Source organism: Nestor notabilis, unplaced genomic scaffold (assembly GCF_000696875.1).
Source record: "Nestor notabilis isolate BGI_N333 unplaced genomic scaffold, ASM69687v1 scaffold1284, whole genome shotgun sequence".
NCBI lineage: Eukaryota > Metazoa > Chordata > Aves > Psittaciformes > Psittacidae > Nestor > Nestor notabilis.
The window spans coordinates 99,653-122,952 of NW_009924978.1; the positions used below are offsets into that span (position 1 = coordinate 99,653).

The 23,300-nt window shown below is 40.2% G+C and overlaps 1 protein-coding gene across 1 annotated transcript in view; it reads left to right on the forward strand.

Annotated features, from left to right (window-relative positions):
• The window catches only part of COL19A1 (collagen, type XIX, alpha 1), a gene marked incomplete at its 5' end in the record, with an annotated part of 100,014 nt that extends 83,468 nt beyond the window's left edge, over positions 1-16,546 (forward strand). The window contains 6 exons of the mRNA XM_010012820.1: positions 2,910-3,056; positions 5,686-5,856; positions 6,706-6,772; positions 8,603-8,758; positions 15,733-15,810; positions 16,009-16,546. Of these exons, the coding sequence (XP_010011122.1) occupies positions 2,910-3,056; positions 5,686-5,856; positions 6,706-6,772; positions 8,603-8,758; positions 15,733-15,810; positions 16,009-16,145 (756 nt within the window). The remainder of the gene's footprint in view (positions 1-2,909; positions 3,057-5,685; positions 5,857-6,705; positions 6,773-8,602; positions 8,759-15,732; positions 15,811-16,008) is intronic.
• Positions 16,547-23,300: the final 6,754 nt, after the last annotated feature.

The window sequence follows — 23,300 nt, forward strand, 5'->3', positions numbered from 1 at the left end:
ATACCTTACTGCTTCCCAAAATGCTTAGACTGTTTTGTTCATGGTAAGAGGGCCACGGTGGGCAGGAATCACTGTGGGAGGTGAGAGATGATCTTTATTTTGCTACAGCAAAGAAAATCCTAATGCATACTCTGTTCCTGTTATAACATTGCTAAAGTCTGATATTCTAATCCAGGTGATAGTGCATTTATTTGATGAATCAGAAAAGCACCTCCCTGTGTAATCTGGAAAAGGAAATGCTACTTTATGACACTGCGGACATATGAGGTTTTAACCATTATTACAACAGCTGTCCCATATGAAAATTGACACTTTTCAATGTTCTGTTTCTGCCTTGAAGGACACAAATAAAATGTAAGAGCTTTCTTATTGTACCCCCTACTGTGTACTGAATTACACTGCCCAGCCTTTACCTTCTCAGTATCAACCTATCTGAATGCCCTGCAAATAGAACTGCACACATACAACCAGAAGAGGAGGCTGGACCTGTGAGTGCCTGACCTTAAAACATATTGACAGGGAGGAGGATGTTGGAGAAGCCTGTGAGAGACAGAGATATAGCCTTAGCTTGCTTCATCAGAGTGAAACTTGGGAAACGTATGGGTAAGAGAAGAGCGTGTATTTATTCCAGTCTCATTGGTGACAGAGTACATACATACACACACGTACCTGTAGCTGTCTGTGTAAATATGGATATATGCTTGCTTTCAGAGAGGTCACAGATAACCGAGTCTGCTGTCACTTCTGGGATCACTGGCAAACATGTAATGATCTAGCTTTCTCTGTACAGAGAAAAAATATATATACACACATATATAAAAATAAAATAAATATATAGGTACATGATTAAAAAAATTGATCAATTTCCAGGAGGTTTTTTTGTCTCAAGTGGTAATACAAATCTCTCACAATCTTTTATAACAGGCAAGCTATAAACATGCCCAATGCAGTACCTCAGTACAGTTTTCAGACAGCTGCCAGTTGTTCATTACAATTCTGCAGGAAAAGAAAAGGTTTGTGGAAAACAAGGGGAGATCTGGCAGAGAAAGAACAGTGAAATACACAGCAGAAGTCTGCATCTCAGATAAGAGATCAGTGGGAGAGTTGGAGTTGATTTTTCTTTTTATTTTCCCCCTCTGGATCAGGTATTACAGACCTGCATCTGTGAGAGAGATTGCAGTGATTACAGAAAATAACACAAAGTCAGTATTTTCTTGCAGCCGTAATTATTTCTGCTGTGTAGCATACTCCTTCAGTTTGAGATCAGCTGTTGCAATTACAGAAAAGAGAAGCATCAACATTGGAATGACATAATAAAGCTCTTGAGATTTTTATGTCTAATATAAGTATATTCTTGTAGAGTTATTTTAAGAAAGAAGCCATTGCCTGGGCTGAAATAATCTTACACGTTCTTTGAGTGATTAAACACTGGTGTTATTACTACTTTGTAAACTGAATGACAAACCAGTTGAAAACATGTGGTTTATATGAATCAGAAATATGTCTTTCAGGTCACTTCAGCACCAGATTAAAGTACTTGTGGCTGGCTCATTTACTACTATTATCTGTGTACGTTGATCAGCATCCCACTGGACTAGAGCATGTAGAAACCCAGGGAAAGCAATAGTTTCTTCTGCACAGAATTTAGTACAGGATTAAGTACAAGAGATGGGAGAGCACTAGGAAGGACGAGGATTGAATAATTTAACACTGTAGGCAGAGCTTGCTATGTGCTACCCTGTTTTTTGTACAATTCATGGTGAAGGAGAGTTTAAAGAGGAACCAGAGGAAGATGTGATCTAGTTTAATGAATTTTTACAAGGAGCTTCTTCCAAACACAGAGAAAACACTGGAGGCAGTTAAAAAAGCACTTGTTTGAAAAGTGGCTGTAGTATTTGATCTGCCTCCCATACACTGGCAGACTGTAAAATGGGAATCATTTAGGAGAAAACTAATTCCAGGATCAGTTTCAATTGCCATAGCACTGTGCTTTTACAGAAACCTACCTCTTTATTTCTAGTAGAATTGCTATCCATGCCTACTCTGCAGGGTTGTAAAACTGAGAAATTATATGTGTATAGTTATGCCTTAATGTGCTTTTAATGAAGGCTTCTTGTAAGTATGGTAATCTTCAGACAGCTTTATTTATATATGTGGATGCATGCGTGTGTGTGTGTGTGTGGTCTAAACTAAACATATTAAAGACTGTACCTCTTTCCAGTTTTACAGAAACGTGGGGTGAAACAGGAGTTTTTCTTCAATTTTATAATGTTCCAGGTTGCTGTGAGTGAAGTAGGAGATGGGGACTGGATGTAAAAACTTTGTTAAGGCCAGGAAAGAGCCTCTTCCCTGCAGACTACAAAAGTTCTGCTTAGTCAGAATCTTTCCTGTGCCTTGAATTTCTCAAGGTGTAGTAATACATGTCTTGATACCGTAGCTGTATGCAGGACAGAACACTTTTTCCTATAAATCTTAAAATTTATAGAAACCTGAAAAGGTATGCCTCTTCCATCAGAACATTACTCTTCCAGTACCCCGAAGGCACATACATTCCCTTTCCTGCTCCCACCAACTGTTGAAAATTTGAAAGTCTTTGACAGGGGTTACAGCTGTCTTAGGTATCACATCATGTCTTGTCTTTCTTCTACCAAATAGCTAAATTAGTTGTGTGTTTGCTGGAAATCATTCATAAGCTGCATGTTTAGAGTTTTGCCTTAAGTATTAATGCCCAGAAAATAAAACTGGAAATCTGGTGTCAGCAGTATTGGCAGGATAGGTCTCTTAAGAGAGACACAGTAAATGTAATCACATTAAGATTGTTTCTATGTCACACTGACTTCCTTGAATAGGATCATGTTAGCAGTTTGACAGGTTGTATTGGGTTTATATGGCAAGGTTTTGATAATTAGGGGACTGCAGAGGTGGCTTCTCTGAAAAGACACAAGGAGCTGCCCCCGTGTCAGACACAGCCAATTCCAGATGGCTCCAAGACAGACCCATTTCTGGCCAAAGCTGAGTCCATGAGTGACGCTGGTACTGCCTGTGTGATAGAAAGGGTAAAAAGTGCTGCACAATAGCTGGGAGAGAGCAGTGAGAAAACATGAGAGAAACAACTCTGCAGACATCAACGTCAGTGAAGAAGGAGGGGAGGAGGTGCTCCAGGTGCCAGAGCAGATTCCCCGGTGTCCTGGGTTCAGCTACAGCAGTCATTTTTCTCCTTCTTAGTAGCTGGGGCAGTGCTGTGTTTTTGACTTTCAGCCTGGGAACCACGCTGATAACACCGATGTTTTTAGTTGTTGCTAAGTAATGTTTACTCTGACCAAGGACTTTCTCAGTCTCATGCTCTGCCAGGGAGGAGGGAAAGCCAGGAGGAAGCAGAGGCAGGACACCTGACCCAAACTGGCCAAAGGGGTATTCCATACCACAGCACATCATGCCCAGTATATAAACTGGGGAGAGTTACCCGGAAGGCCCAGATCGCTGCTTGGGTCGGGCTGGGTATCGATCAGTGGGTGGTGAGCAATTTTATCCTCTCCCCTTGTTATTTCCCTTATCATTATTATTATTATTGGTGGTAGCAGTAGTGGTTTGTATTATACCTTAGTTACTGGAGTGCTGTTATCTCAACCCGTGGGAGTTACATTCCTCCAATTCTCATCCGTATCCCTCCAGGAGCGGGGGGAGGAAGAAGAGGGGGAGTGAGTGAGTGGCTGCGTGGTTCCGAGTTACCAGCTGGGTTTAAACCACGGCATCCTGCAGGCTGGAGAAGATCCTGGTGAGGGCAGGCTGTCACTCTGCAGTCCGTGGAGGTCCATGGTGGAGCAGATATCCATCCTGTAGCTCATGGAGAAACCTATGCTGGAGCAGGTAGATGTGCCCTGAAGGAAGCTGCAGCCAATTGAGAACCCACACTGGAGCAGGCTTCCGGCAGGACCTGCAGCCCATGGAGTGGAGCCCACACAAGAGCAGGTTTTCAGGCAGGAACTGTGTCCCATGGGGGATCCACACTGGGGCAGTCCATTCCTGAAGAACTGCAGCAGATTGGAAGGACCCATGCTGGAGTGGTTCATGAAGGACTGTCTCCCATAGGAAGGACCCCACTCTGGAGTAGGAGAAAAATGTGAGAAGGAAGGAGCAGCCAAGATGAAGTGTTAAGGACTGAGTACAACCCACATTCCTCATCCCACTGCATTGCTCAGGGGGAGGAGGTAGAAGAGTGAGGAGTTAAGCTGAGCTTGGGAAGAAAGGGGGTGGGTTGAGGGGAAGGTCTCACTATCCTGCTGTTATTAATTCTCAGTAAATTAAATTCATCTTCCCCATGTTCAGTCTTTGTTACACTGTCAATAACTGGTGAGTGATCTCCCTGTCCTGATCCTGACTTACACACTTTTCATCTCATTTTCTCTCCCTGCCTTGTTGAGGAGGGGGAGTGAGAGCAGCTGGGTGGGTATGTGGCAGGCAGCCAATGTCAACCCACCATGGAGGTTAAAATTTTAAGTGTGAGGTGATGAGGTCTCAGATTTTGGCACTTGCGGGGTTTTTTTCTTGCAGTAGACTTTCAGAGTTCAGAGCCTCTTACTTAGGGCAATTCAAACTCCAATTGCGAATGTGTTATGGTTTCACTTAATGCAATAAAACCTCACAAGTCATAGTGGGTTTTGTAGTGAAGCTTAGTTATAGTCAGTAATAAGCTCTAACTCACTGTAAATCATAGAGTTTGGAGGACAGAGAGGTGATAAAAATGTTATACAACCTCCTACTTGCATCCTTACCTTTCTCTCTTTCAATCTTTACATGTCATGTAAATATGACTTAAGAAGCTGTAGATTAAGAATGCAATTAATTCCATTCATTCACCCTTCATAAATGAAGATTCTGGATTTATCTATTAATGATGTAGTCAGTTCTTGATGCTGCTTGTTGCTCATGGTGGAGCTTAACATTAGCTTAAATGAAGCTTCAAGGGCAGTCAGTGACCCTTAAGAACTGCCAGCTGTTCATTAACAATCTGAATGTGTGACTTGTGGCACTCTGCTCCACAGCTGTACTTTAGTGAACTAATAGCTAATACATTAAGTGACTCTAAGAGATTTAATTCCTCACAAACTAATATAAATGCCATCTCACCCATGATGGAAGTTGGTGGTGGCCAGAACACAGACCTCTAATTTATTTTGTTTGCAAGGAATTCACTCATTACTGATAGATTTGTGTATTTGTTGTTTCTTAACTGAATTTCTTAACTGAAATTTCTTAACTGAAATTGTATGTGCAGAAATAAAATATCAGACTTATGGGGAAAGTTACAGAAAAATCCTGATGCCTTGTGCCTAGGGGAATTTGAGCACCTGAATTATACCTGTGCCATATTTGATGTTTGTAAATCCTCGTAGGAGGGCTGTAAACTTTCTGGACCCAAGTTCTGTCCTTGTTACAGAAGTCAAGCTAACAAAATAGGTTATGGAGTCAAGCTGATTTTTTTGTCATGGACTTCAACACTGAAAGTACAACCAAACAAAATACTACTTGCTGTGTTTTCAGAAACCAGGGTTAGCCTGTAAAATAAGCTTCCTTGCCTGACTCATAAAATCTATTTCTGAACAGGGAGGAATTTTCTCTTGGGTGGCTTTTCCCAGTTTTTTCGACTGTGCGCAATAGTTTTCTGTCTGCCTTTATTTTACACAGGGAGATCAGGGTATTCCAGGAGACAGAGGTCCACAAGGCGAACGAGGGAAACCTGGCCCATCAGGAGAAAAGGGGGATGTAGGTCCTGTTGGGCCCCCAGGAGACAGAGGCTATCCAGGATCACCAGGCCATCAAGGTCCCCCGGGTTCTCCAGGACCCCCAGGGTTTCCGGTAAGTAAATACAAGTTTTGTTTTGTTGCTTGTGAATTCAGATGTCTTGAAAGTAGCATGTGCTGAGCAGTGGAAATTCAACTGAGCAGTACCACAGTGTCAGAAAAACTAAGATATCTCTTTAAACTTTAGTTATTTATTTTTTTAGCTCATGAAAAAATCAATATAGTTACTCAATAGCATTAATTTTCAAGTTTTGCATAAGCTTAAGAGCTAAAGCATAAATCCGTAACTGAGAGGGAAAAGGAGGCAAACAAAACCGATTCATAGTAAAAGAAAAAGCAACATTTAAAAAGTCAACGAAATGCTGCCTGTCAGTTGTAGATATCTTGGTTTGTGCCCATGTGCACGCAGACACACATCCATATTGTGAGTTCTTTTTACCCTCAGTCAGATAGGATAAAGCTCTAAAAAACTTTTCCAGTGAAGTTATTGGTTATGTGATGCAGTTTTAGTTAGTCAGCTGTGCATCAAAGCAGTTAGTCCCTGGAGGGAGTGAGAAGTTGGCAAATGCTATGCCAAAGGCAAGTAATGCATAGTGGTATCACTGGACATCCTTACTGTTTCAGGAAAATTAATTTCACTACACATAACATGCTGATAATCTTGACATTTTGGGAGTGCCTCTTTCACTGAATGGTGTTAGTAGTCTTTATAGTATCATAATGTATTTGCAATACAGTGATCTTAGCAGTTAAGTAAATAACACAAATACATCCAAATATTTAACTTTTGGTAAAAGCTTTACACTTTTAATGATACTTTCTGCATTTTTTTTTAAATTTTTGTATCATTATAAAGTGCCCTCTCTTTCTTCTGATAAGTATCACCTTTTCTTTGCCTCATCAGGCTGATACAGTTTCACTCGAAGAAATAAAAAAATACATCAAACAAGAGGTTCTTAAGGTTTTTGAAGGTAAGTAAATGAAGTATTATACAACTAAACATAAATCTTGAATTCTCTTCTAAATGTTTTACATCCCTACAGCCTTCACGTGTCATGTAACTTCCATTGCACTTGGCAGCTGCTTTGTTGCTGTAGCTATGTTTAATTGTTGTTTAAGTCTACTCAATATCTCTGTTCAGGCAATTATAAATTACAGTATCTGTTAACTGGAGTATTTAGTTCTGTAGAAGATTAGCATTAACAGGTAGTTTGTTCCAAATCGTGATAGCAAACGTATGTATGTATCATTGTAGATACATATACGTATCATACACTATTGCAGATACATAGGTATCATTAAGACATTGAAGATTTATTAAAGAGAAGACATGAGAAAGATCTAATTATTTTGGCCACTCAGTGGATGACTCTCCAAATGAGAGAAAGGCTTGACAGCTTTTCGGTCATGCAGATCTAAACTGCTGTGCATTTTCAGCAACATCCCTGCTGTGCTCCAAAGCTCCTTTGTGGACCACCGTCTTCTGGCACAGTTTTAGGCAAGTACCAGATTCAGTCATGGCCTTTGTACTATGTAAGCATTCTGAGGTATGTCCTTACTCTGAAAAGAAGGTATTTTTCTTCCCCAGCATTTTCTCAGTCAGGGTTCAAAAGCCGTAACTCAGGTAGGTGTCTAAAATGAGCTTCTGCTCCAACATCTCTTAACAGTAGCTTCTCTTCCATTGCAAAATGCATTTCTTATGTCTGCAATGTGCTTAGCTATTTTGTCATTATTATTTGTGGATACAAAACCTTTTATCTTTCAGGGATAAAATAAATCATATAAATCTTGAGACTTTTTAAACTGTTCAGGCAGTTTTTCACTTCAGAACAAGGCTATCGTTTTGTGTATTTTCACCCTTTCCTGGACTGCTACCCCTTAAGACTTCAACCTACTATGTATTTTAAAGCATGTTGTTGGCTGAAGTTACCTCTGCTTCCCATTCAAATGGAATGGTAACAAGTATTTAGTCTAATCATAAAAATAAAATACTAAAGTATCCTGCCTACAGGGAATTTTGGCTTTTGTCTTTATAGCTCTTCCATTTTCTACACCTCATTAGTGATCCCATACATCTTCTACTTCTGGCTTTGTTTCACTTTGCCTATTTTCTGTCACCTTGCTGCTTTTTTGTTTGATGCCCACTCCTGAAACTCCACCACATTAAATACCAGCTAAATTGTGGAATACTTAGTTAAGTTTTTTAATCCAGTATAGATGAGACAGATTCAAGGTTAGCGCCTGTTTTGTTTACCTCTAAGGAACACTGAAATGTTACAAAGTGCACTTTATTCCACCAGTTTAAACTGTTCATGCTGAAATCTCTGCAATTAATAATGTTTGCTAAGCACTTGCAGGGTTTGTTTTACAACTGTTTTCAAGGTTTCAGCATATTCCAAGAACTTGGAATTTGTAGTATTAAAACTCTAATTTGCAATTTACTGTAAGTTACAAACATATAAGGTAGCCCTTCATAGGGGTGTTAAATACTAAGTATTCTGTGTTCATGTATTTTTAAGTACTTCAATGAGTCAGAAGTCATTTGAAATATTGGAATACATTAGTAAAAGAGAGTGGTAATACATATTTTAGTACAAATTCATTCAGATTATTTCAAAGGGTAAAGGCTCAAACATGAGTCTAGACTTGGAACTGAAGGCCTCTGTACTTATAGGAGCACTTAATACCTTGACATTTAGAAGGATTAAACACTTTACCTGGGGCTTTGGGATTCATTTATTTTCCCATAGTTTGCAAGCGGATTTCTTAACCGCTTTTTCCCATGTCCTTTGTTAATGAAGAAAGGATGGCTCAGTTTGTATCCCAGCTGAAGCTGCCTGCTGCAATGCTTGCATCCCAAGCGCATGGAAAACCAGGGCCCCCAGGAAAAGATGGGTTACCGGGACCACCAGGAAAGGATGGTTTGCCAGGGCCACCAGGAGAACGTGGAATTCAAGGTAGGAATTAAAAAAACAAATGTTCCCATAAAGCATATCTTGAAATCTTTATATACTTGCTAATGATTATTAAATAAGGCAGGATTACCCATCTAGCTTCCTAATTATTAACTTTTAAAACTGTACTTATGTTTTTCCAGACTAGATCTAAACATTAACCCATAGTAAATGTGTGGATTTTACTGATTAAAAATTCCTAATCAGTGCATTTTATTCTAATAAGTGATGCACTTAATTACTGACAGATACCTAAAGCTGACAGGTATCTAGACTACTGTACCAGGTTTTGGATTTTTTTTCTCCAAAATACTTTAACAAGGAATAACAACTGCCAGCACTCTAACATAACGATTTACATCTGGTTCCATATTAAGAGAATATCTTACTTAAGAAAAAAAATTTGATCTCCAAGTCTGAGTGCTCTCAGCAATGATGCTGAGACAACACAGGGGAGGGAGAACTGAAGGCAAATATTCTTTAAGAAGCAGTGAAAAATTAAATATTAGCACATGAATTCTTCTTACAGTGAAGTAACCTATTTTCATAAATCAGTTTCAGAGTAATCAGCTGTTCTCTATACCCCAAATGGTAACTTGTACGTTGCATTTGGACAGCGTAGGACTCTTGTTTCACTGAACTGTCTTTTACTGCAAAATTAGCTTCAGGGAATACAGGCTTATTGAAGCTGTGATCTACTGCAGAGCCAGCCTCTCAGAGATTAAAAGGAAGAGGAGAACAGAATAAAAGGAAAAAGGAATTTACCGATTAATAATATTTTGTGGGTGGGTAATATTTCGTTTGCAGTTTATCTGTAGGGAGTTCTTTATTATCTTTTGTTAGTTTGGTCTGCTCTGGAGTCAGAGCAAGTCAGACTGGAATGAAGAACATGAGAGTAAAGCTGAAGATGTGTGGATCCTAAAGCTATAAGAAGAATAAAGAATTACTAACATTGATAAGCGCAAACCCCTGACAGAAGCTTGAAAAATGTGATGAGCTCAGAATGAGAAGAACAAGAATAAAGGATCAAGGAAAACAATAAAAGGCTTAGAATCTTACAACACTGACTTCTTCATTACCTAAACATTCAGATTACTGTAAATGGTCAACTTCAATGTCAGTGCCAGATTGTTCATTAATGATGTATGTGGTGGATAGTCTAAGATGCTTCTGGAAAGTGGACCTCTGTACTAGGCTTCATTTCCAGCTAGTGAGCATCAAGAGTAAAGGTTATAGCTGTGCTTGAAAAAAAATAAAGCTGCTTTTTCATGCCTTATGCTTAAGTAAAAGTAGTGCCCATGTATGCAGGATTTCCATTTATTTTACTGATATGCTCAATACTCTTTTCTGATTAGTAAAAGGTAAGCTAAGTGAGAAGCATTTACTTCTCTGATACATCAGAAGATATCTGAAATTATACTTCCAAGCAAAGAAAGCCAAAAATTTGTCTTGCCTCCTTTTTACACTCCAAGTAAGAGAGAATCCTGTGAGAAGCACACTTACAAACATCCTTCATCCCTTTCCCGGTTGTGCCTGTGCATGTTACTGCTTTGTGCAAACAAGTAAAAAGAAATTCAAGTCTCTGAGCAGGTTAGAAAGTATCCTTCTATATTCCAGCTTATATTCAGCCATATACAAAGACATAGCAGACAAGACAGCTTGGAGAAGCGTGTTATGTGCATGTGTGGCTGAGTCCATCAAGGTAGTATGCTGTGTGCACATATGCCCAAATCATAATACACATTTAGCATTGACTGACATGTATTCCTTATTGTTTCTCACTTGGGTGTAGCCCAGCTTGCCAACCCCAGAGTTCTGCTGATTGCAGTAACACACTTCTGGGCTGTCAGAGTGAAACAATCACTTGTCCCATTACAGCCAGTGAAAAGTAGATAGTTTTGGAGAGCAGTTAACAGGACCTCTATGAACGCCTCCAGAGCCTGTTTGTGATGCTGCACACTGAACAGAGAGACTGCTAGAGCCAGCCAGTGGGAAAGTCACTGTACCTCTGAGGAGGAGGAGTCCCTCCATACACCTGGAGCGTGCTGCCAATTCCCCCAGGAATTGGTCTGGTATCACCTGGCTAGATTCCACAAGAACCTCCTTCTGCACAGCAAAACAATACGTAGGGGTCAAGCCCAGAAGCAGAAAACATAGGTACTAGCTTTTGGAAGTGTAGGTGTTGCCTTCAGAAATCCTATGTAAGGAACAGCAATTCCTTGCTCTTGGGCATAAAGTCATTCATTTCTAATGATGCTCAGGATTGTTACCTGCTGGCCTTCAGCAAGGTATGTTCTCAGGTACTTCCCAGTGGTTCAGGTGCAAATAATTTTTATTTGATAGGATGGTCTCAATAAAAGTATAGCATGCAAACAAAAAGCAACAAAGAATTGCAACTGAAATTATGAAACATACAGTTGGTATTTAAACATACTTTATATAATAGTGATTGGAAGATTTATATATATGTATTTCTTCATTTTTAATAAAATAATCTATGACACATACATCAGCAAGCTGATACTGTGGGGCAGTGTTACCAGTGAAATGTACACCATCTGCTTAACGGGGAGCAGAGGAACTTGTTTACTCTGTATGAGTTTTAAAGGATGCTACTGTCTCATAGAGAAACAGGAAGTTTATTTCAAGACTTTATAGATAAGCTATAGCAATGTTATCCATTTGCAAACATTCAGTCAGCTTGTCATGTGTTAGAGGATCTAGATCTATTAACTCAACTGACTTAATTGAATTTCTAGAATTATAATAGTACGTGAATTTTGTAATCCAAAGATCTTTTATGTTAACATGACTGTTGTTTTTTTCTCAATAGAGAAAACAAGATTTCATCTTAGTTAAACTTCACTGTTCCTATCAAATAAAGGAAACTAGTATTTTGTAGGTCTTCGTAACTCATGGTAGCCTGAAGGGATCAGCTTAGGAAATAAAAATGCCAAGCGATGAATACTAAAAGTACCTTATTTTCATTGCTAATATCTGTTGTAAAACTTTAGTCTCCTGTTAGAATTATTAATTTGTATGGTGGGAGCACGTAGATGTATGATGTCTGCTCGGCTGGTGTCAGGAACCCACTGTGGTAGGTGTTGCTCAGACACAGTTACTCTTCTGAAATAGCTGCACTGGTTTCAAACATCACCTCCTGTAAAATGTTTGTTGCTGTGGAGGGTGAAGTTAACCTGTTTCACTTTGATTTGAAACCCAGCTACCATCTCTTAGCTGGGAGAGCTAGAACACAAAGCACGAATGCAGAATATGGAGGGTGGATGAGAGGCCTTGCTTTTAGCACCCTTCCTGTTTCTTTGCAGTTGTTTGTTTTTATGAATGCAGAGTATTTGCACAGTAAAACACAGCAGATGATAAACTGTTGTCTCATTGTTCCTTGTCATGATAAGGTGTTTGCCTCATTTGTATTAAAGAACCTCAGATTTCTCTAGCTACTTGGCATGCTAGTTGCAGATGCTGCATTTTCAATGCAGCGAATGGAAGAAGGTCTCCATGATATCAGTGGAATACCTTTTGGAGCAGTTTAATTAAGAGAACTTTTTACCTCGAAGTTCATAGTCATGAACTTCTATACTGTGTTCAGGTCGGGGCCCTAAACATAAGAAGGATGTGGATGTGTTGGTGTGAGTCCAGAGAAGGCCAGAAAGATGATGAGCAGGCTGGAACACCTCTCCTATGGAGACAGGCTGAGAGAAGTTGGGGTTGTTCAGCCTGGAGGCTCCAGGGAGACCATAGAGCAGCCTTCCAGTACCTAAAGGGGTCCTACAAGAAATCTGGAGATGGACTTTTTACAAAGGCATGGAGTGATAGGACAAGGGAGAATGGCTTTACACTGAAAGAGGGGAGATTTAGATTAGATATTAGGAAGAAGTTCTTCACTGTGGAAGTGGTGAGGCACTGGAACAGGTTGCCCAGAGAAGCTGTGGCTGCCCCATCCCTGGAAGCGATGGGCTGGATGGGACTTTGAGCAGCCTGGTCTAGTGGAAGGTGTCCCTTCCCATGGCAGGGGTTTTGGAACTAGATAATCTTTAAGGTCCCTTCCAACTTAAATCATTCTACGGTTTCCATGTAGAGCTGAGGATGTTGTGGTAGCAATGCTTCTGACTGTGATGTTTGTGGAGAGCACCAAACTGAGAGCTGTATTTAGCTATCACCATTCATCTGTGAGCAAAAGAAAGCTTTTCTGAATAAACACATACTTACTACATACTGCTGCTGTTTCTGCTGCTGTTTACTGCCCACATTGGGTACATACTTATATATCAAAACTTTTGGGTTGCAGAAATCACAAAAAAGCTTCTGGAACCCAAATAAAATGCTTTTCTAAAACAGTTACCTTTTGAATTAAACAGGTATGTCTTACTGGAATTGTAATTCTACCAGTAAAAATAGACAACATCTTATATGTGCCTTTACATTAAAAACAATTAAAATCTGATTTACATGTACAGTAATATTTTCCATTGACTGTGTATGAGTTTGTCACTTTAAGCTCAGAGAGAAGGTGATATTATCCTCCAGAAGTATAATCATGGCCTTATTTCTGAGCAAAAGATACCTCATTAAAAATCAAATATTTTCCTGCCAGATTTACACATTACATTGTTCAGATTGTTTACATATAGGCCTGTTTACTAGCTTACACCCTGTTAAATAAAGCCTTATGTTTAGTTTAAGATATCTGGGAATGTTTGTATGAAACTTCATTGTCATCAGAACTACAAACTACACCTTTGCATGTGTGTTCAGATACAGCCAGTGATGGTTTAGACTACCCTGGATCATATATTTTTGTTGTCAGGCTGCCCTTTTCCAATTCTAGTGGTTTTTTTCCTTGTTGTCTTGAATTCCAGTGATGTTTACAGAATCTTTCAGTCTTATCTCAGCTTCTTTTCAGTTAAGATGTCTCAGATACTTATGGTAATGATTATCATGGAGATTGTAAATGTGACAAATCTTGAATGTCATTTTTCTTTTTTCCCCACAACTGAAGAAATGCAAAACAAATGATTAGTGGCTGCATTACTTTTAAAAATTGCAATTAGCTGGGTTTGTACTGGGAAATCTAACTATCTAATGTAAATTAAGAAACATATATAATAAATAGTAAATGTAATAGATCCTGTGGTTGTATGATTGGGCTTCTCAAACAGTAGCAACTACTACATGCTACACAAGATTTTCAGAGCAAACCAACTTGATGTAGTTACAAATACTGCTGTGATCAGTAAAGAGCAAAATCAGGATTCACAATTGAACGTAAACGCCTGCATATTCCCTGTTCTGAGTCCTTAGAGCTTGTGTGCATATATGCCTGTACATTTCTGCTTAACACAACTCAGTGACCAGGTGCATGATTAATATGAATTTTATTTCTGTGTGAGCTTTTTGTTATATGATGCATGTCATTCTGCATGTGTTTTCTAATGGTTTTGCTTCACTTTAATTTCCTTGTTGGGGTGCTGAGAAAAGACTAAGATAATTAATGCTCTGTTTTGAAACCTAGAGTGATTGCAACAGAAAATAAGACTTTCTACCAAAGTGTATAATGAGCTTGTGTTTAACAGAAAGCTTGCATATTCTGTGTACCATTCCAGCTGCATTGTGACTGTTGGAACAACCCTGAATTGGTACCCATGCCCTTACAATAGTTTCCTTCTGGATTGTCCTGTAAAGTACCAGTGTTGCAACAAACCACAGTACAAGATAACCTTTGCTATCCATCTGGTAGTACCCATAAATCTTCAGGAGGCATCAAGTGGATTGATGCCACTATGCTGACTGCTCAGCCGTGACTCTTTTAATTTAAACTAAGTTACAGCTCTTACTGTACGGCATACACGGCACTGGAAATATATTGGTCTCTGATGCAGAACAAGTTTAATTCCAGATGTCACCAGGAGCGGGCAAATTAACCTTCAACACAGATCACCTTATAGGCCAACATCTGAGGTGTTGAGAGGGAAGAGGGTTTCCTTATAACCCCTTTGAAAGTAAGGGATTGTGGCAGCTGTCACCTGTGTTCCTTTAAAAATACCTTCATTCCCTGTCCTATATAAACAGCATAGTCTAAACAGAAAAGGTGAATTTCTAGATGGATTCTTAACTTGAAGTCTTAAGGAAAATGTTACAGTGATAGCCACCAGTCCTTTGCTTTAAAGCAGCCAGAGTGCTTTCAACTAGTAGTGTTTTACAAGCAGTTTAAGGAAAAAGAAACGGGTTGGACGTGAGTTGCAGCATCTAAGAAGATGCTGTTTAGATAAATACAGAGCTATGGCCTGTGAAGAAAATGGACTGAAATATTCATAGTATAATTAGTAGCCACCCCTTGTTAGCAATATACAGCTACTTGGATCAAAGTAGGCCTTACATGCTAGAACCCCAAGTCTGCACAAGTTCGGTCCATGTGATGGCAGCTGAGTAACACTGGCAGGGGAGCGGGTCTTCTCTTGTGTAAGGGGGAATATCTAAGCATACAGCTACCAGTGTACAGTCTGAAAAACACAGCCATAAAGATTTACGTGGAGTGGAAAGGGCAAAGTCTTGCTCAGTTTCTGGGCTAACAGAGAAGGGCTGGTCAGACTCCAGATGGCCTTTGGGTTAGTGCTTTCCTCACTTTGTCGAACAGGTAGCACTGGAACAGAATACGTATTTGGTTCTTTGTTAAAGGAACTTCAAGAAGGTAACTTAAAATCTGTGGGAATGATCCGGCTAGTGAACATAGTGAGGGTCCTCTGGCAGAGGGTGCAACAGTCACTGCTAGAAATGAGCGTATTTTCCAGAAGGAACTTAAAAGGGTTGTCTTGGAAAGAAAATACCACTCTCAGAAAAAGAAGTGAGCATGTGTTTTCCCAATGACATTTGTCTTGACGATTTCCTGGCAACAAGATATTTGGCAGATCACTGTTTATAATAAGAGGATGCTCTTATTTTCATATCTTTATTCTGTGTAGGTTATAGAGGACAGAAAGGGGAAAGAGGCGAGCCTGGAATTGGACTGCTCGGTAACCCTGGACCACCCGGCCCTGCAGGTACAAGTCTCCAGATTTATTTCTGCCATTGTTGTTTATGAACTAATGGGCTTTTTTTTCCTGGTTTTTGACACTTGGTCGTGGCATGAGGTCAGACCCACTTGCCTTGTTGCGGATGAGCTGGCGTGTAGCGATGAAACGCGGGGCGCTGCACGTGCTCTGGCAAGGACTCTGCTAACTCTAACTTTGTTTTACCAGCTACTGGCCTGCCGGGCCCGCCAGGAACACCAGGCTTACCCGGACCACAGGGGCCGGCCGGACCCAACGGGAGATGCAATCCGTCAGATTGCTATTACCACATATCACAGACTCGGTCACGCAGCGGTGGGAAATAAACACCTCTTCCCCAGACACTTGGGGTCACAGTCACTTTTCACTCCTCTCAATGAGTTAATTTAATATTTGAGATATTTGGTGCATTTTATCTTCCTTTTCGCTCGACACTGCGTGGTATATAGGTAATTTATAAGGCACGGAATTGAGCCTTTTTCTATGTTATTTGCAGTGTCATAATTATGAAATGATGACAGATGTTTTCCAGCGTGCATTCCATGTGTTTTGTTTCTTTGTATTTATTTTGCTTAGAGGAGAAAATAGGCCCAAACAATTTTTGTAAGCTTCTTTCTTCAAAGAAAGAATATTTTATTATAACTTAAGACAGTATGTATGCCTCTATGTAAGCTGGCTTTGTTTTTCTCACTGGTGGTGAAGTTTAAGTGGAAAAAATGCATTTCTGAAGTTTTAGAGCATACATGTTCATGGAAAATGCAGGACCTGAGCTGGAGCACTGGGAACTCTGTACAGGCTGAATGTTCGTGTCCTTTGAGGAGGCTCCAGCACACCTTCTGAACCAGGTCTGTGGCGTGCACCACGAACACTACCCATCGTTTCAGTCACTTCCTAGGTGTCAAAGACGGAAACAAAGAGATTTTTATGATCTCTCTAATCCCATCCATTCAGATTGACTGGAAAAACACTTAAGTGTAGCCCTGAGAAGCATCACTCCTGACTGGATGTAGTCCCAGCAGAGGGCTATGGGTACACAGTGAGACAGTCAAAGAAGGAACTTCGCAAGCCTCTAATCTTACTGGTGGCACAGTTTTCCTCTTCGTCCTGCAATGATTATCTGCCAAAATATGCTTGAGAGGAACGTGGAAACAGTAGAAGGCAAAACTCACAGGTCCTAATAACCGGTTGCAAAAAAATCACTGGAGTTCAAGAGAAAGTTGGAAAAAATGGAAAACCCTCCTTGGAAAAGTGCGACAGAGAGTGTGACCATGTGCAGTTTGCAGGCATCAGTAGATCCTACAGGACCAGACATTGTCTGTGAAGAAGAAAACAGCACAAAGTGTTAAGTCCTGTAGAGCTCAAGTAGTTGAGCAAAAGAAAAGATGGAGAAAAGCAATCATGCAGCAGCTGATTCTGAAAAGGAGGGAGGAGGGTTGGCCAAAGTTTTACTCCTGATTATTAGGAAGCAGGTGATCCCAGATTAGTTCTATGGAGGCTGGTACAGTGCAGTAAGAAGTGAAGGTGCTATTGAGAGAACATGGACACCTATAACCCACAACCTCAAAATAAATCCACACAAAAGCAGTACTGAGGGCTCTTGCTCCATCATCAGGCAGCCAGTTGTTCTCTCCCATGTCAGGCAGGAAAGTGGTTTTGGTGACTTCATGCTTGTGCTGCCAGAGAAGTATTCGCGAATTGAAAGATTAAAAGTGCTGAGTTCCAGAGAAGCTGTAGACATGAATCTGGCTGATTTCTGGGCTTTGATTAAAACAGTAAGAAATGACTGGTGGGCATCTTTAAAAGAAACACGTTGGCATTTGTTCTGAACAGAGTTCCTAGCACTTGCACCCAGGCCAGAGGAGCAAGAGGTGGTAGAGTTAACCCAGGTCGCTGGGGAGCACCCGCAAGCCTTCGGCAGGGTTTCAAGAGAGGAAAATCATACCTACTTGACATATTGGAGGGAGATGGTGCTTGCCACAAGAAAGATGTTTGAACAGCAAAGGAAGGCTGAGAGGCCTGGGACAGAAAAGGGCAGCAGGAAGGAGGACAGAAGGAAACCTGCAGCTACCATGAAACCATCTCCTGGAGGGAATTTGCCAGCTCTAAAATCCCCTGCAGCTGGAAACCCCTCGGAGGCATCAGGGTGCTTATTCTTCGCCTTGGGAGGATGGGAACAGAAACAGACAGGTCAAAGCCCACAGGTGAATACCAGTCCTCACACCTTTCCTGCTCATCCCTCAGGAGGCAGTAACTGCCCCTTCTCCAGGTGGTGGGCACCCATCCCGCAGGGGTGAATGTGCATTTGGAGCCAGTGGTCCTGCCTGTGCCTAGCTCAGACTATGCTGCTCCCATTCCAGACCTCCTGTGCCCGTGGTTTACTCTGTGTGTTGACCACCTTTGCAGATCTGGTCCTCAGAGTGCCATAGATCTGCTAACACTGGGAACTGGTGAGGTGGCTCGAAACTGGGTTCTTCTCTGTCCTGAGGCAGCTACTGCTGTCCGGGCCACAGGTCTGCCGGCAGAGTCAGTAAAGCTGTGGCTTTGCACCAGTGCGTATGTCCGTATATACGTACACCAGGAGAGGGACAGGCCCAACGTACTGTTTTGCATTCAGTCAAATGAACTGCTGGTCAGGTATCTTGTGTGAACGTTTCTTCATCCATTTCTTTTTCCTTCTCTAGTAATTCCATAATGTAAAAATCTACACTTTTTTTTTTTTACTTCATAAGTTAATTTTAAACTTCTTTTTCTGTGATGATATCACAAGGGTGCTGTCTTGTGAAGAGTATCTGCATGACTGAGAGGTTTCTAAGCAGCCCCATCCTGGAAGGCTGTACATAGGGTATTGAGCCGCGTTAAGTGCTATCTGTATATTTTGGGGCTTTTAGCTATCTGAAACCCAGCGTCTGGTATTTGCCAGATGCAGTTGCTGTATGTTAATTTACTTGAATTTATCAGAAAGCAGAACACTTTTTATATTTGAAGAAGTTTTATTTTTTCATCTATGTTTCTTACAGATGCCTTTTTCTTTTTATAGGCTCAAATCTAAAGGTCTTTTTGAAATGTATTTGAACACTTTCAGTTGGTTTGCAGGTAATGTTGGAAATTATCTTCTTGTGTTGTTTGTTGGGTTGTTTTTTTTTTTAGCTAAAAGCCCACTTTAATTTTCTCATGTGAGAAAACGGGTATTTTTTCCTAGGGGCTATCTCCATACCTTTTTAAAGATGCCACGTTCTTCCCTGGGGTAGAGCAGAGTTAATCCCAGTTTAACTTCACACTGGCTTGCTCGTACTCTGTATCTTTAGAACTGAACGTGGAATGTAGCTTGAAACATGCTTCTGCATGGGTTTCAGGTTTGGCTACAGTTTCAGGCTGATGGTGTCTTAGTTTTGGAGAAGGGGCCAGGGAGGGCAGAGAGGTGCTCATCTATCTTGCAATTTGCTTTATCAGTTTTGTATCTGTTTTGATCAGCCTGTGCTGCAGTGAGCACCACAAGGAGCTAAACGCAGGGGATTGGGGTTTTTTTCCAGTAGATACGGTCTTTTTATGATTTGGGAATGCTTATTTACAACAGGAATTCGAACTGAAATATCTTGGGCAATATGTTTTAAACCTTTCATAAAGGCTCTCTTAGCTTTGTTCTAGTTCAGGGTCAGGCTATTACATTTTATGGCAAGTTGCTGTATCACCGACTAAGAAAGTGTTGGGATTTTCTTCAAATAGTTACGTGCTTTGCTACTCGGTTTTCCTGAAGGAGGTGATAAACTTGGTAAGGGGGAAACTTCCCTGAGGCTGCCGCATACCTCCTTTTGACCACACGGTGGAGTTCCACACGTCTTTTCGGTGCGAAGGCTAAAAAGCCCAGGCTTCACTCACTGAGCAGCCCCCGAAAGGACCCAGTGCCTGCACGCTCTCAGCACAAGTCAGTGTTTCTGATTTTGTCCTTGAGCCTGACCTCTTTTTGTTTCTAAAATCCGCTCCTTTTTGCATGGTGGTATTTGCAGAAATTCCACCTTTCTCGGGTAATTATTTTCAGGTAATATTGCTTAGATTTTATTTGTGTTTTGTGTATATATATATATACATGTTACAGAAGAACATGCAGTAGTGGGACACCCCACTTTCAGGCATCATTCGTGTCCCCTGTAATGATGTTGTCTCTAGGGGAGCAGGGAGCCTGCTATGGTTAATAACAATTGTAATAGCACACTTCATGTGATCGAGTAGCAGTGCAGGCTACTGAGATGTTTTAAGAACCAATATTTTTGTCTTAAACTGGATTTGGTTTCAATGCTAAAAGAGCACTGTGATACAGAAACACAATCGATTGTATCATCCATCTGTCCTTTATGTTTTATGATCGTGGATTATGACAGATGTTAGATATGCACAGCTTTGATAAATAAGTGTATTTTTGAAATTCATGGGTAATCACACACAATATTTTGGCGCTGCTTTTTTTTCACAAGGGTGAAATATTGTTCTTCCTGTCAGTGTACACTCATTTATTTTCTTCTTTTTCTGTAAGGTTTATATAAAAGTCAAATACAAATTTTCCTTGAAATTTCTAATGTCCACTACAACTGCATTGCACTGGATGGATCTGTGTAAATCCATCTTTATATATGTAGGTGAGTGTAGGCTACAGAGAACAAGTTTAACCATGATCTCGCTATGGTTGGTGTTTAAGTGGAAAACTCCAGCTTCACAATACCTTAAGGTAATGTGGGTTTCAAATATTAATTGCTAACACACATCACAGAGTGCAGACCAAACTAAGTTTGTAGCTAAAAGGAATGTAGCCTACACGTGGTTTAGCAGTTTTATCTCCGAGTCTGGTGTTCTAGAAACACAAATGCATTTAATTATTTACTGCCATTTCATTGTAAATATATTCCGTCTCCAGTCAGTATGTTTGAAGGGTTTTCAATGACATGCCTTATTTTACCATTTTCTTTCATTTCTGAGTGCTATGCATCTATCACTGTATGAATCACAGTACGTGCCAACTCGTTGCTCTCCATTATATTTCTGGTTTGCAACATTTAAGGTTCAGTTCAATGGAAATGTATTAAGTGGATAGAAAATTGCCTTTTACATTACTTTGTGGCCATTTACATCTGAAATAGGATTCTGGATGGAAATGGAAATATTTCATGTACTTTCTGTTAGTTGCTCTGTCGGAAATGACAACCTTTCCTGCCATGGCAACTCATGAGAGGGAGGATGCAACTGTGACCGAGAGAAAGGAGAGGCACAAAGCCACTGCAGCAAGCCTTGGGGAGCGTTCAGTGCCAGGGCTGCAAGCCTGGGCGTATGTATCTATCACAGTGCAATTAAACCTCCAGAATTAGGACACAGAATTAGGTGACAGAAATCCTGACAGGTAAAAGTGATTTTCGGTAGCCTTTTGTTCAAAACATCTCATAGCATTTTATGTTGAACCAGAAAGGGATGAGAACGGGATTTACTCAGGATTCCACCAAGATTCCAGGAGCATCTGGTTGGAATGAGTGGCCCACTGCCAGGGGCTTGTGAAACCTCTCAGTCTCTCTGCTTGTGCCTTCTAAATGTGTTCATTGAAACTCGTGCTATTTTTTTTCATGTAGTTGATGCACCATAGTTGGACACCTTCCTTTTACATTCAGAATCCTGTCTGTTTTCCAAATCTTTATTTACTTGAATGTGCTGTTACTAAAAATTCAGTTCCTGCTATTTTTTGGTATATGGCCTACCATTCTTTAGGTAATCCTCACAAGATTTGGAACTGGTAAATACTTGGATTAATCAGCATGTCCCTTAGTAACTTATAATGGGCTTGAGGATTTCTTTTCAGTTCTGTATTTCAAGTTACAACTTGTGAGTCAGCTTGAGGGCAGAAAGTCTGTCACGCTCTTAAGCTATCCACTTACGTAGATGCTGCATTGAAATGACCCTCAGTGTTGAATTTGATTGTAAGAATTCTTACTTGGTTTTTACATATGGATGTTTTCTCTCCTATGTGAATTTTTTTCCATTGTGGCATTTTATGCATTTTTTCAGACTATATTTTTTAAAGCACTTCACATTTGTATTTAAATATTGGGGGGAGGGGGGGTTTGCTTCTTTTGATTCATTTTGTTTATGCATTACATATGGAAAATAATATTTTTATTCTGTTATTGGGGGGTTGGTTTTTTTGAACAGTTTTACACACTTTATAATCAAAATAAAAGTTTGCTGGTGAAACTACAGTTTGTCATTACCACTAACATTTTACTTTTGCACTACATAATGGGTACTTTTGAGGGCTGTGTCCTAAACCAGTAAAACCTGACCTAATTGTAAAACTTTAGGGAACACCTTTATGTGTGAACAAGGCAGTTGCCCTGTATGCAGTTACCTGGATTTGTTTCTTAGGAAGAAAATTCTTTGCAGTCATCTATTCTTGTAGTATTAACACAGGAGACTTCAGTTGTGAGTTTGGCCAAACGGGTTGCAGGAAAATGGTGCTGTCCCAAGGATTGCCCAGAGTCCCTGCAAAGGATGGTGCATTTCTTTATGCCCATTTTCTTCCCCTGTCTTTTGCCTGAAATCTCACCCAGTGCTGCTTCTGTGGAACTAAGAGAGCAGTAAACGCTTGTAGGTAAGACTTAAGATCCAACTTGGTTTAGATTTTCTCCTTTAAGATACTGAGCTGTGCAAGGGACATTAAGAGATGATCACCATTAATCCCATTTAACTCGTTCTCAAAAGTCTCAAATAAATGTGAACATATACTTTATTTTAGTAGGCAGCTTTATCAGATGTTTTCCTCCCAAATGATCTCCATTTAGGCATTTTCTGTCAACACGTGAGGTGCCAGCGACACGGCTCTTAGATGCAGCTACAGTTCGGTTTGGGTAAGGCTAATCTATTATTTTATTCAGAAATGCCTTTCAGAGTATATATTATACCAGTACCTTTCTCTTTACTGTTACATGCAAAATGCACAGCTCAGTTGACCTGGTTATTGCTTTATATTCTCACATGGCATGCGGGTCAGTTAATATTGAACACAGACAGTTAAGGGCTAGGAAAAAAAATTGAAGCTTAAAGCAGGTGTGCCAAAGTTTGTATTTGAAAATTGGGATGACGAAGAGCAAAAGGGAAGGTTGTGTTGTTGTCTTTGAGAGAGAAACATTTCAGAGAAGGTAAAATCAAAACCACAGATATTTTGGTTCATACAGAGAGAAACAAAATACCCACATTGCACATTATCCTCTAAAACTTGAGTTTATCTGAAAAAGGCAACTTGGGATGTCTAATGGCTGTCTTCTAGCTGTTCTGTTTATTGGTACTGCGTGTAACCATACGTCCAAAAACATGGGGTTAAAACATTCTTTATTTGCTTTTTGAACAACCACAGATCTTCAAAATATGTAATCTCTACAATAAACCTTTCATATTTCTGGGACTTAGAATTCTCTTGGCAGTGGCTACCAGCCTTTGATTTTAATTTC